The following is a 16,125-nucleotide window of genomic DNA, read 5'->3' as shown; positions in this document are numbered from 1 at the left end:
ATGGGCGACTCCATTTGAAATCTACACCCTCGTGTACACACTAAAAACTACGGGGTTATATTTTCCGTGGTCATTTTGAATTGACCACGTTTGGGGTTGTTTTGACCCTTTAAGGGGTTGTACTGTTTTAATTTGACCACATTCACGAGGTCATTTTAGCCACGACGAACGTGGTCAAAAACTTAGTGGTCATTTTGCCGATACCGTCGCGCATTGATATCAGTTTCAATCTTCCGCTTTGAAAATCTCAATTCATAAATGAGTTTAAACATGAGCTGCAATTAATGTTTGTTGATTAATAAATAAAACTAATTATTTGACCGAAGTTACCCAATTTGTCAACTTTATAATGACTTGCATTTCGAACTATTTGCACACACGGTGTGCATCGGCTCACGTGGTCACATCAGCGCCATATTTGTTCTGATTGTGCAGCTCAGCGGATTGTCGTGTGTGCTTGTCTGCATGATGGAATATGAAAAGTTAGTTGAAAAGTGAGACTGCAAGGATGCATAGACCCTTGTCTATGCACGCAGATTCATTCCAATTTCATGCTGTCGTGGCTGGTGTCTTGGCTGCAGTTGTTATAAGCTTATATCATGTAAGCTTATAATACGTGAACTGTCATAGGCGATGACTGACTGTGTGAGTGTGATACACATGCATTTTGCAGTTTGCTGTTTATGTAATGCTTTCTCTGTGCAGAAACACACTTATGTCCTGGTGGGACCAGCATGACCATAGGCCTACTAAAAATCCAAACAACCCCTAAATGTGGTTATTGAGTAACCCTATAAAACAACCCTTTCAAATGGGTCATTTCATTTGACCCCGAAATGAGGTCATTAAGTAACCCAATAAGGCAACCCTTTTGAAGGGGTCATTTCATTTGACCCCGAAATGTGGTAATATTTTGACCCCAATGGGGTTACAATTTGACCCAAATACGTAGTCATTGCAATGACCCCGACCACTGGGGTCAAAATGACCCCGTTAGTGGTATGGTGTTTAGTTGATAACTATGCTGGGGTCAAAAATGACCCCGTTTGGGTCATTTTTGACCCCGTAGTTTTAAGTGTGTACAGAGATTAAGGCCATGTCTTCCATAAAGGGTGTATGGATTTCAAATGGAACATGTGGAATAGCCCAACAAGGTTCATTGTGATTCCATTTGCAAAGAAAAATATAGGTTTCCACTTGATTACTTTATACATTACACATTTTACTGAATTAAGTAATTTCCAAATCCAATTCCAAAAAATCCTGCCAAACACCACTAGGTTTATGTCAATCTTTAAACATAAACTTTAAATTGAAAAAAAAAAATATTAATCTCATGTTAAATTCTGACTCTCATGAATTTTCTTAGTTATATAATGAAACTATTAATTAAATAATTAGAAGAACAGATTTTAAGACAAAAGAGGAACTTGCATGTGAAAAATCACTGAGAGTACGTCTATAGAGAGACCACTGATTAGGATAAAGAGATACCACATTCAGGCACTTTAAAAGATTTGTCTTCCTTTTTGTTTTGAAACCGTCCTTATTTGAGGTATTATTTATTTTTGATTTGGAAGATTTTATTAGGGTTTTGATATTCACACTTAAAATTGCTGCAAAATATTTGTATGCGAAACATTTTGTGCAAACATTTGTTTTCAAGCTACAAAAATTAAAACAATTTCACTTTTTCTGACTAAATATTTATAATCTTATATTTTATGCAATATAAATATTCTCCATTCTTTCGTAATTTGTTGATCGGTAACAAACGCAGTCAATGTAAAAAACTCACAAAAGTTTATTGTGCTTATTAAGGATTTCCACCGACCACCAATTTGTGAAAGAAAATTGCCACTGAAATTTGTGTCTACTGGTAAGGTCTTATTAAATTCAGAAATGGACTGAGCATACATCTAAAACTGAGGATGACATCATCTAACAGCGCATATCTAATTTGTATTCTAAAGGAAGTACTATACTCCCAGGTACTACATGTACTCATCTTTCAAAATGAACAAAAGACTGGTTTAGCTAAAAATACATGTATGATCAACTGTCAATTTGATTTCTAAGCTTATCTGAATCACAGGTGGGAAACCCCGGAATTTGTTTGCTGGGTAAAAACATTTTCTATGATTGTTGGAGTCGGAATGTTTATTTATGGGTATGAGTTTAAAAGGTGAGGAGCTGCAAAGTGACAATTTCTGAGAAATTAATAATCACGCTTCATAAATCTTTCTTAGACAAGATTATTTGGACTCCTTAACCAAATTTTGAGTTTTTTCATTTTGTGACAAAAACTTTCACAATAAATGGTTATCATGAATTGAAAAAAATTGCACTGCCTACATGTAGGAAGTATGTGATGAGTAATTACATAACTCATATAAAGATTCTTGTCATTTGATTGACGAATTACTATTTTGCTATTTTTAGCGTTAGCTGCTAAAAGACTTGCTGTTTAATTCTTCAGTTGCCATCTTAAACAGTTTCTTTGTACTCAATGTCCCCCCTCTTTTTGAATACTCACTACTGATTACTGAATAACATCTTTTCCAAAAAATAAATTATTCTTATGTCCAGTCCAGCACAACAAACTTTCACAAATTTAAGCCGACTGCCATGTCCAACATTATGATGCAGCAATTTCACTTCCATAATTGAGGTTACTGTGAAGTGTTTTCAGAGATGAGATTACACAAAGAACAGATACCTCTACTTTAAGTTTGAATTTTTATCACAGAATCTATACTGCTATCTGATCCAGGTGTACTCCATTACATACCCTACCTAAAATCTTTCTGTCTACTCATACCTAGTAAAAAGTAAAAAGAAAACAGACCTTTCCCCAACCCCTCCTCATCATCACGTACGACCCTCGACATCATAAACTGATAGGTAAGATTTAGTTATAAAGTATTTGAATGTGTTATCAGCGATTACATTAGTAAGTGAAATAGGAAAAGGAAATTGACAAGTCATTCTTGACAAATATCACATGTTGGAATGTAGTGAGCTAGCTAAAACCAGGCAATTTCTTGAACATTCTTAATATATAAAACTAAAATTACTACCATTTGTATAACTTAATTACTTAATCAAGAGATATTTGTTCGTGTAAAATATCAATACCATACAATATAGATAGTAAAGTTGCTAAATCAAAATGGTGCACTTTTTGACAAAAGCAAGAAAGATTCATACTAGACATGTAAAGACTTTCATGCTTTTATCAAAAAGCATATATGATCCTTCTTCCAGTATGGGAGCTTAGCAACTCTGTACCATATTCTCCGTAATTAAAGGTCTTTTTTACAATGATAATTCCCATTAAAAACACCACTGTTACCGACTGGCAGTGATGCGGTGTTCCACAAACAGAATTTCTACAAATACTGTGAACACTGTCAATAACAATGGCCGTACATGTGGATATAATGAAATTGGCGATTGATGTTCGACAATACGGATACTGGTGGTATTTTGACAGCCTTTATGGAAGAGTTTGGCTGAAAAAAAATTATGGGGGCGTATATTAGAAGTGGGCTTTAATTAGAGAGAATATGGCAAAGGTATGTTTTCTGCAGACTTTGCAGAACGATAGTTGCCTATGAGGACTTCTTGGCTGTTAACCACAGCAGAATATCGCTCATATAAGGCAAAACAAGATAATAGTCACACATTACATTAAAAGTTTGCATACAAAGACAAAGTATAGATTACTGCATATCTACTATACTATAACACACTCAGAAGCAAAAATCAGTTAATTGTACAATATATACATAAGTCAGATGATATGAGCAAAATAAGATGCACACTGCAATAATAATAACATGCTACAAATTACAATGAATTACTCAACAGTTACGTACGATGTGAACTTGTCATGCAATACAGCGATTTAATAATAGATGGTTAAAGATTGAGAGAAGGGGGTGAGGAGGAGAATATGTACGAGATTTTAAAGATTGATCAGCAGTGACATAACCAGACTTTAATTTACAATCAATGGGGTGGCATGGGGGAAACACTATGGGGAAAAGTTAGTGTGTAGGAACCTGTATAAACTACCAGACCATAGTGATGTGGGAATCAGAGGTGCAAGGCCAGGGTCCAAACTGGATGAAAATTAATTCCCCCCCCCCCCAATAAATGGGGAAGATTACCCGTCTCATCCCCTCTGGTTACGCCACTGTTGATCAGTTACTGAATGTTGAAGACAAAATGTCTACCCTGTTAATTGCATAGGAATCTATTCTTGTAGCTGCTTAATTTCTCAATGGACTCCGGGATGGACTCTTTACACTAATCTAACTCATGAATATCTTACACTAAGGATATATACTAGTACCTCAAACTTTGATTTCGTTAAAACTGTTGCAACTTCTCATTTTCCTCTTGATCTCTAGACGTCATTGCAGAAATATATGTGTACATGTACCATGATTGGCTACTTTGTGCAGATGTAGCATGCAGTGTGCATTAAGCATTGCAGACTGTGAAGGAAGCTACCCATACCCATCTGTAGACCAATCACGGTCTTTCGATTGGGAAAATGCAGAAGCAGCAACAGTTGGCAACTTCTATCAGCCATTAATTTCATAGGTGTCACTTTTTCTACGACCTTGCGTACTCTACCTATTAACTACACTGAAATATTTTTATGGCAAAATCCATACTGTACCCCTTCACCAGGTTGATGTCTATTCTTTTACACAACATGTACTTGTAGTTTTACTTATTCATAGCTATAAAATGTTCATACCAACTAAGGCCCCAATTAAACATGACACATTGGTATAGGTCTCAGAAACCCTGTCAGCTGAACAGCTTTAGGGTCTATAAACCCATCCAGGTAAGTATACTGTATGTCTATGGACCCAGGCATGTCTCACAGTTTATTTTAAACCAGGAAGTGGTTTAATTTTCACGAGGTATCTATAAAGGAAGCCCACACCTTTTCTTCTTCAAATGTATTGTATGAAAATAAGTTTCACATATGTGGACGTTATCACCATGAAGAAACGTGCATCCCCCAAACCTGTGTTTTGTTTCAAGGCTGGTACGACAGCCATCTACGCTTTTTATAAAACATTAGCAGATGACTACAGCTTATAGACAGTTTCCCGTTTTAATTTACTGTAACCGTGACATTTGGAGAGTGAAGGTATAGCTGGTCACAACATGATGTGTCGAGACAATCTGTGTGATGCATCAATGGCTTTATTAAAACATCAAATAATTCCCACTCCCATTTAAAAACATAACACACAGTCAGACTCTTCCAGGGGGTGCACATGGATATTCCAGAAGTAATTGATGGGCACTTGATATGTACAGTATGGGCACCATAGGAATTCCTGCAAGTACAATGTAGGTACTTTGTGAACTATGCATCTAGATGCTGCATGTAGACTACCCATGACATACCACTGGAGTACTCCAGAGGTATTATAGCATGGGTACTCCAGTGGTCTAGATACATGGTAGTAAAGTCAAACACAGATTTGCAGTTCCTGTTAACGCAACACATTTAGAAGTAATCTGACTGTGTCTAGTGTCTATAGACCACTTGACATGTGACGTCATTGCCCAGCAATATACGCACAAATTGTGGCAAGTTCCATTGTTCTTTGCCCTCCAGTGTGCGTACACATCATAGTTTGCTCAACGCGCACATGCATTTTAAATCGCCCACCACATTTCATATAGTACAAGAAAGCCATTGAATAGTGGTTCATTCAAGCATATCGATAGACCAGTCCCTCACCTTTGTTGATAAACAATGATGTTTAGTGGTCTATACCACCTGCAACACCAATGTATTTGTAAGTTAAGATACAATTTTTGAGTCAATTAGCTGCTCAATCAGCGCAGGTATGAATTGTTAATCATGCCACCAGACTAAGACTTATGCTTGCAACAGCCTATTGATTGACACTAAGATGGCCGCAGATACAAGCATGTCTAGTGTCATTGTGTGTCACAAACACACCCAAACTGGGAACACCTCTGGTCACATCGGTTGACTAGTCACAACTTAAGACGAGTCAATTAGTGTCTAATAATAAATATAATAACTTATAGGTAAACTGACGTATCTGTCAACAGCTGAAGACAAATGTTAATGACAGTATTAATTAAGATTTTAAATCGGTGCTAAGTCTGTTCTTAACTATAAGTGAATATGTAAATGAACTACAGTATGTCCACTTGAACATTACAATGTATAAATATATAGATCTACTTTGTAGCAATCCTGTGATTTGTACATGTAATCATGTGCTCACACCAGATTAAATCTTACATATTTTAATGATGCGCACAAAAACTAATGACCTAGGTTCATCATATAATTGCTTGGTTCATGCTTCTGAAAACAAGATAATACAATGCTACAATGCACGTCTACATCTTATAGATTAGTTTGAATGTAAGATGAGAAAGACAGACAATGTGGGCTAAAAAATCAGATACTGCCAATATATGTTCACCTAAAGACCTTTAAACATAACATAAATTCTGTGAAATGTAAAGTGATATTCTATATCAGCTTCAGCACAAATCAATATTGCTCCATTTCATTACAGTTTTGCGCTAGATATTCTACCATAATGCAAATAAAATAACATAATATATTATGCTGTAAGTCTAAGTAAAGCTGCAAAACAAGAACATATTAATAATAGCACATTTATTCATATCACATAATGCCTGGATTATCTACCGGTAACTTGGGCATCAAGTAGGGACTATTAAAACAGCATTATCACAAATTTGGTATTAAAAGTCAACCGTTTTTCATTACTGCAATAACCTGTTGCTATTTATATTAGCTGGTATGGACAGGCTCATTGGGCTATTCTATTTAAAATCCACACTACCCCTGTGGAAGATTTTGGAAATATGTTCCACAGGGGAGTATGAATTTCAAATGGAATGAACATGTTAGGCAGCTCCATTTGAATTTCATACACCCTCTGAGTAAGATTCAACCTGAATCTTTCACTGAGGGAGGGCGAGTTTCAAATGGAGCTGCCTAATGTTGTTCATTCCATTTGAAATTCATACTCCCCTGTGGCAGATATTTCCAAAATCTTCCACATGGGGAGTATGGATTTTAAATGGAATAGCCCATTTCCACATTTCTGTTCAGACATCAGTCACACATACATGCATGAATTATTACCTTACTGTACGGTACAAGGAGTGAAATCTATACTGGCTATTTGCCAGACGATTGCATCAATGAGTTAATTAAACCTGTAACAAAAGGGCTTTCGCAATTGCCCAAAGTACTTTTTTAATTTGGCAATAGGCTCAGCTCTTAATCATGCCAACTGTACAATCAAATCTAAGACCCCATTTATACACAAGAGAAGTCGACTTCAATTGGGACATCGAATTCAGATCCCGACTAAAGATTAGCATAAATTGTTTGATGGGGTGTTTACACCGTAGTCAACTTCAAAACAAACTGTGAATTTAACTTTTAGGTCATCACTTGCTCATGCTTCAAATAGGCCCTAACCATTATGAACTTAATTGCGTGTTTGTTTACACTGCAAAAGTCGAGTTTGAAGTTGAGTTCAAAACACAGCAACCCTGTCATTTTACACACAAATGCAGTCGAGTTCAAGTAAGTCGACTTCAGGCTCTGTGTAAATGTCATTCACAAGAACGACGCTTTATGTGGGGATCCTTTTTTGTACCGACCGACCGACCGGTACCTGATTCAAGTTATCTATCCATGTGTGTACAATCACATTGTTTGTTTAATCGTCTAATGAATGAACTGGCCATGATCTTAGTTGAAAGCACTAATTGTACAGTTTCCACATTTGCAGTATCAATGCTAGCCGAAAAAGACAACTAGCCGTCTCAAATTGATAGAACCACTAATTACAAACAAAGCATGTCTGGGTCTGAACTGAGTGTGGTTCTTTTGTGGCATAAGGATGCATCTCATCTTGTCTATTCTAGTGATTTACTTCTTTTTGTCTTGGTAAACATTATCTTGAACTACAACATGAAACCAAGATCTTTCCAATACATTACCATGCTACCTGCTGATCTCAAGTTAAGATTAACACCATAATGGATTTTGCAGTGGCAGATTCTAATCAGTGCATTTTACCGATTGCGTTGCCAGCGTACGGACAAATCGCCCTTCTACCCGTATTTATATACCCCTTAGGATTAGTTTAGCATGCGTGATTTGAATCTGCTACTGCAAAATCCAACATGGCATTACTCTCATCTTGAGATGAGACACACTAAAGCTGTGCTAACAGATCTGTCTCTTCTTTCAAAAGGAGTGGGAGTTACATTTACATGTAATGTCCTACTATGGGGGATTGCAGTAACTTTTCCATGTAATGTTGTGGTGTGGGGGCACCTGTCGCATAGCCAAGTATGATATCATCCAAGAATTAGCTGGTAACACCCTCAAATTGATTGAGGCAAGTGAGGTAATCCATTAAGTTCACAGCAAACTGGTTCAGGGCTACACGCTGCAGTGGTTTGAACCCACAACCTTGGAATGGGGACTTCCTGAAGTCATTTTGATTTATGAGTTTTATCACTGTATGCCAAACAATCACTTTTTGTTTAGTATCACTATCAACATTTTGTGGGTAGTGTTCCCTGTAATAAATTTTGTTGCTAGACCAATGTGATCATTTATTGAGATTTTGAGCCCAAGGAACTGTTTGCAGAACAGAAATGGAGATTCAGTTTAAAAAACGCTTTTTTCCTTTTTCTTCACAGAAAGCTTTGCGCCAATTCAGGCAAGTCCTTCACCAATCGTGCACCATATAGCCTCAGCAGGAACATTGAGTGGGTATTATCATCCTAAGATCATACAAGATGATGAACCAATGTAAAAAGAAGCTGTGCCTTAAGAACAGAAAGATGAGATACATCCTTCTGACAACTTGAACTTGTTCATGTTCATAAAATACAATTCATTGCAGCATCTGAAAAAGAATCTGACATCAGAGAGATGATACACTCCACCCCTATGATGGCATCATCATCATCATCCCCTTACCTCCATCTCCACTGCCATGGTATCATGACAGAAAAGTCCTCCTGTAAACCTGTTGATTTGAAATGGACTCTTCCAGATAAACAATTCCTGAGCTAAAAGTAACATCTGCAGGGAAGCTTTGTAACCTGTAAATTCAAACATGTATGAAGTTCCATGTGCACAAAAGTTCAAAATGCGATCAAAATTCTGTTCTTTCTTACCTTTGTCGCTTTCCTTCACTCTGTCGTCTTTATTTTTGTGTTCGGTGTCGATAACGTGATCTCCTTTGACGCCCATTTTCTCTGCAGGCAATACAAAACCAGTACAAAACATTAGGCCACTTGTTTATCAACAAACAAATTCTTAGCACATAAATACACACAACCAGTGTAAACAGCAGGATAGTTAATTAGTCGACTAAGTAGCAATGGATAAGCGTGACAGTCCGTCCTGTGTGGTAACTTGTTGCAAATTGTCTGCGACGATGCAAGGGGCCCGAGTGAACCCAAACTTGTGTTGTGTGATATGCACTGGGCAAAGAGGGAGACAAAATAGCAATTTCCTGTAGGCTGTTAGATTGTGCTTAGTAAAGGATACGTCACCATCCTGAGATTTGATCTACGCAGATTTTATGGGATACGTGCGTATTAACCAATAAACCATAAAAAAAATTTTAACTCACAAGATTTTGTTACTTTGAGCTCTTTGCTCTATTTTTAGGTAACTTCTTGTTGAATTGAGTAATTAATAAAATCCTATCCCATTTTGAAAGAAAAAAAATGGTCAGTTTATTTGTTTACAATTTTAAGTTTTTATGCCATACTGTTTAACTTAACTGACAAATAATTTTGTTATAATCCTCTAAATTCATTATGGTATTGTTTGTTCTTACAATTTCTTTATAATCTAACAACAATATTCTGTTAAATTCTAATAATTTTGACAATAATATTCACTCTTAGAAAAAAAAACAACTTGGAACCTTTTTTTGTAGAACTAAAAAAGCTCTTTAGCCAAGAAAATGTAGAGCCTTGAGCTTGAAGAACCTTGAAGGAGCCATTAAGTAGAACAGAAAAAAGGTTCTTTAGCCAAGAAAATGATTTTTAGTGCCAAAAAGGGCTAACACTACTTTTCACTCTTCTTAAGGGCTGGGGTATGAACGTTTGGACAGTATTTATTTTGGGACATTAGAGCACATCAGACATATCGAATTGCATTCTGAATACGAAGAATATCATTCTGATATCAAATAATTTTGGTTTTTTGAAATTCGCAATTTAATACACATTTTATGGCAAATCATTAAAAATTGGTATTTTTGATATTTAACAGCACTCGAAGTAAACTTTATAAATCTGATGATTTATACTTAACGTATATGTAGGTGGGATGAAATGCCGACGATCAATTGAAAATTTTGACCTTTTCGTATTGAAGATATGGATTTTTCCCCAAAACACCAAAAAATTAGGTCTTTTGGGAAAAAATCTATATCTTCAATATGAAAGGTCAAAATTTTCAATTGACCGTCGGCTTTTCCTCCCTGCTACATACACTTTAAGAATATATCATTAGATTTATATAATTTACTTCGAGGACTGTTATATATCAAAATTTGAAAAATATCAAATTTTTATAATATGTCATAAAATTTGTATTATATTGTGATTTAAAAAAATGAAAATTATTTGATATCAGAAAGACATGCTTCAGATTCAGAATGCAATTCGATAGGTCTGAGGTGCTCTCATGTCCCACAAAAAATACTGTCGAAAAAGCAATAAACGCTCATTTTAGATCCCTTAACTTTGTGACGAGTCCATGAGTTAATTAATAAAGTCCTTAGGCCTATTTAAATCTTTAAGGTTCTTTATAGAGCTTTTTAAGGTTCTTTATAGAATTTTTAAAGGTTCTTTATAGAACCTTATCATTGCTTAGGGTGCTGTACACAGGACAAAAAAGTTTCTAAGTTGCACTTTTTTTTATTTTTCAAAACAATTTTTCCCTCAATTTAAGACATAAATGAAAAACAAAATGTGCACTTCACCACACACAACAAAGGTGCAACCATAGCGCAGCTCCTCTCAGCACTTATGCAAGTGTCAATTTGAAGCTTGAACCTACCCACCTCAAGCCTCGGCATGTTATCGACATCAATTCGATGCCGATGATTGAGGTCAACAAATCGATGTCAATAATGTCGAGGCTTGAGGTGGGTAGGTTCATGCAAGCTTCAAATTGACACTTGCATTAGGATTATAATTATCGTCTACCAGCTCCCCATTACCAGGGTGGGGTGAGGCAAGCAAGGTAAAATGCCTTGTCCAAGTGCACAACACGTTCGGCGCTGCAGAGTCTCAACACATTTGGCACTGTAGTGTCTCAAATCCACTGTCACAGATCTATGATTATGAGTCGAAGCCTTTACCGCTGCGCAACCATGCAGCGTTAAAGGATAACTGACAAATTCCAGTAATATTGACAACAAAGTTGTGTATGATTTTCAAAACAGTTTTTGGTTTTCAGATATTGGTAGTGAGTGAAAGGTAAATATCAGTTAACAGTGAGAGGGCATCCTATAATCACAGGTCTAGGTCGTGTGTGCTCAAGGTAATTATGGACGCAAACTTATGTTTGATGTCATTCCCCCACAGCCCAAATGATCTAATGTTGAGGTCACGCACTTAATATTAATAGTGTTAAGATCAGGAAGGGGCAAAAGGAAATATGGAATTGGCATTCATTTCCTTGATTGATGTCATCAGATGACAGGTATGGAACACATGAGTTTGTTTATGTTTGTTTGCATGGGGTGTTTGTTTGTGTGTCCGTACATCGAAGGTCCATCAAAGATGATCCCTTCTTTCAGCAAAGATAGCCCCTCAAACCTCTCCTATAATCAATGACATCAGTATCTAATTTAGTCACTGTGTCCATTACAATATTAAGGGATGACCTATTTATTATAGCCTTTTCCATGCAAATTGGGCCATTCAATTTAAAATCTACACCCCCCCTGTGGAAGATTTTGGAAATATCTACAACAGAGGAGTATGAATTTCAAATGGAATGAGCACAATTATTAGGCAGCCTCATTTGAAACTCACCTCCCTCTGTGGAAGATCAGATTCAAATGGAGCTGCCTAACATGCTCATTTTATTTGAAATTCATACTCCCCCTGTTTCAGATATTTCAAAATCTTCCACGGGGGTAGTGTGGATATTAAATGGAATAGCCTAATAATCCTTAATTACGAATGTGGGTAAATTTAGATCTTGCTAACTTGTTGATACTCTTGTGGGTGATCCCAATCAATCCCTTTAATGACCAATTATTCCCTGAATGGAACGCTTTAACTGGATTTCCCCATGGAAAATAACCGCAGTAATAACGGACTGAAATTGAATAACTTTTAATCATTAAGAGACAAAGTGTTGTGTACTAGTATAGTAAGTGTAAAATTTATTGTTATGTTTACTACAAAATTTGCAGGATTTATTATTTGGTTGACTGGTGCGTCATGCGAGATGCGGTCAGAAAATGTAACTGTGGTCATTTCTGCTGCAAGCATTAAGGGATCTAGAATGAGCGTTTATAGCGTTTCGACAGTATTTTTTGTGGAACATGAGAGCACCTCAGACCTATCGAATTGCATTCTGAATACTGAAGCATGTCTTTCTGATATCAAATAATTTTCATTTTTGAAAATCACAATATAATAAAATTTTATGACAAATTATAAAAATTTGATATTTTTCAAATTTTGATATATAACAGTCCTCAAGTAAATTATATAAATCTAATGATATATTCTTAAAGTGTATGTAGCTGGGAGGAAAAGCCGACGGTCAATTGAAAATTTTGACCTTTCATATTGAAGATATGGATTTTTTCCCCAAAAAGACGTTTTTTATGTGTGTGTTTTTGGAAAAAAAATCCATATATTCAATACGAAAGGTCAAAATTTTCAATTGATCGTCGGCTTTTCATCCCACCTACATACACTTTAAGTATAAAGCATCAGATTTATAACGCTTACTTTAGTACTGTTAAATATCAAAAATATCAATTTTAATGATTTGCCATAAAATGTGTATTAAATTGCGAATTTCAAAAATCTAAATTATTTGATATCAGAAGGACATTCTTCGTATTCAGAATGCAATTCGATATGTCTGATGTGCTCTAATGTCCCACAATAAATACTGCCCAAACGTTCATACCCCAGCCCTTAACTAATTGGACATCCAAAATTCTCACTGCTAAATTACAATGTTTACTGTAAGCAAAAGTTTTAATCATCTGATGGCATTGACCTGCGCTATATCGCAGATCAATTTATTGTAAAGATGTTTTGGCTCACTGTATGTTATGGTTTAATGACCATTTCAGGTCAAATTTAGCACCTTTTAAATAGTGGAATGCCCTTTTCTCCAACTCAAACTTAGAAAGTGGGGGTAAAATAAGGTGCCTAAAAGGTGAAATATTTGGCAACACTTATCGCGATCCATATATCTGCTGATACATAGCATGAGTAACACAGGTCTGGCTTTGAGACTATTTATTATTTAATTGAAATGAATTCATAGAATTTCATTTTGTTTGTTATCTGTGATGTCTATCGGCAGCCATCTATATGGAGGTTCCTACACAATGCTCCTGATCTGGATTGATCTGTACCAGGGTTAGCGCTGGGTCAAAATTTACGGGGTCCATTGGACCCCTTCAACCCCCAATTTCAAACATTTCGGGGTCCGGGGTAATTTTTTCGGGGTCCCAAAGTTTGTTCGGAATTTTTTGGGTAATGTGATATATGAACACATTAAGAGTACCGTACTGAAGACGAACAATAAAGAATTGAAGAAACAAGGAGATATTTTGTGACTGATCATGTTTTGAAGAATTTTGCGACAATAATTACCACATGGCCACCCATGCATGGAAAATTGTAACATTTGTTAAGCTTATTACTGGGTAATTTTGTCATTTGGAAGGACTGAATTTACTAGATGATGTGAAACAGTCAAACTTTACTATCTGCGCCGGTAGAGGCAACGTTATGCAATTGCAGTGTTGCAGGCCGAATGTGGTTCAAAATTCGGCACCCTAACTTCTGAAGCTGATTATTCATGTGTCCTTTCTAACACAAATTTTCCGTCAGTAATCAAGAGAAGTTCTACATTTTTGAGTAGAGGAAACTCACAAATTTACTAGCTGAAGCATTAAAATAATGTGAGGAATCTATGAAATCCTGAAAATCTTGTATAATTTTGGAAGATTGTCACGCAGGGCAGGACACACAATATTTTGGTCTCACCACTGAACTATACACCCATATAAACATTGCTACTTCTATGACGTCATAGTTGTCTGGCATTAATTTTGGAGTATGAGATCCATGAACTCACGTAATTTGCATAATATAATTTGCATATAATGGAGAATACTGTATTTAGTTTGATGATCAATTGGCGAATTTCTGGGATCTTTCTTGCATTCTGAAGACTGACATTGAAATTTATTGCGTCCGGTCGGACGCAGAAGGTTTGATAATTTCAAAATTAATGCGTCCGGCGCTCAAAAAAAGTGTTATGGACGCGAAGACGCGATCTGGCGCGAACCCTGATCTGTACTATTGCAACTAAGATCAAAATAATAGTATAAGGGTCATGAATGTGTTCCAGAGATGACAAAACTGAGGGAAGGGGATGGAAGGTAATTGGGCAGGGGGAGAGGTTAACTTGCATGTCCAGATAGATTGACCTAAAAGATTTTGGTACAAAAATATGTCAATATACATTTTAAAAGAAAACTGGTTATTTAGGACACTGGAGAAGACTTTTTATTATAAAAACTCTGCCATAATTTCTCACAAAGCACCCAATTTAGCAAAAAGGTAGCTCCATATTGCAGTGATGCCACTTTTCAGGTTTTAGCCTGAATCCATGTTTTTTGTGAGTCCAAATTCCCACATTTTTATTTATTTTCAGCCCATTTTGGAGCTTTTTGGCCTGCATTTCACAGCTTTTCAGGTTTTTCTCATCAGTTTCAGGTTTTTTGAGTGAAACTGAGTGGCATCTCTGATATTGTTCGGGCAAAGGTTTTCCAAAAAAAAGTCTAACATTTTCCTTCATTCACCACAATCTAGATTCAGAAGCATAGAGTGGATACCCATCAAATCCAATTAAAAGGTAACCAGTGAGGAAGATTTCAATGACTGTTAAAGCATGTGACCTATTAAAGGTGTTGTATAGGTTTCATGTATCTGTTGTGATGTTGATGGTTCAAAGTATCATTCACAACCTTCGCTTATCACACCATACGTGCATCCCAATCAAATTGATCATCAGATGACATATGCGCACAGGTGCAAAGGTTATTGATATCCATTCTGAATACGAAGCATGTCTTTCTGATATCAAATAATTTTCATTTTTTGAAAATCACAATATAATACAAATTTTATGACAAATTATAAAAATTTGATATTTTGCAAATTTTGATATAATACAGTCCTCGAAGTAAATTATATAAATCTAATGACATATTCTTAAAGTGTATGTAGCAGGGAGGAAAAGCCGACGGTCAATTGAAAATTTTGACCTTTCATATTGAAGATATGGATTTTTTTCCAAAAGACATAATTTTTTTGGTGTTTTGTGGAAAAAATCCATATCTTCAATACTGAAAGGTCAAAATTTTCAATTGATCGTCGGCTTTTCATCCCACCTACATACACTTTAAGTATAAATCATCAGATTTATAAAGTTTACTTCAAGTACTGTTAAATATCAAAATATCAATTTTAATGATTTGCCACAAAATGTGTATTAAATTGCGAATTTCAAAAATCAAAATTATTTGATATCAGAATGACATTCTTCGATTCAGAATGCAATTCGATATGTCTGATGTGCTCTAATGTCCCACAATAAATACTGTCCAAACGTTCATACCCCAGCCCTTAATATTTCAACTTTATTTTTACATCATCAGAATTTGCCTGAATTTAAGGTGGGTCGGAGCCTTCAGGTCATAATATGTTAATCTAATAGGAAACGAGTCAAGGAAGCCACTGGTCACA

At 35.9% G+C, this 16,125-nt stretch overlaps 1 protein-coding gene across 1 annotated transcript in view; it reads right to left on the bottom strand.

Moving 5' to 3' along the window:
* The window catches only part of LOC140137732 (uncharacterized), a 124,758-nt gene that overhangs the window by 87,356 nt on the left and 21,277 nt on the right, over window positions 1-16,125 (bottom strand). The window contains 1 exon segment of the mRNA XM_072159498.1: window positions 9,262-9,342. Coding sequence (XP_072015599.1) covers window positions 9,262-9,342 — 81 coding nt within the window.

The sequence above is a fragment of the Amphiura filiformis genome, chromosome 17 (genome assembly GCF_039555335.1).
Source record: "Amphiura filiformis chromosome 17, Afil_fr2py, whole genome shotgun sequence".
NCBI lineage: Eukaryota > Metazoa > Echinodermata > Ophiuroidea > Amphilepidida > Amphiuridae > Amphiura > Amphiura filiformis.
The sequence above is the reverse complement of the archived record's forward strand: the minus strand, read 5'-3'. Positions and strand labels throughout refer to the sequence as shown.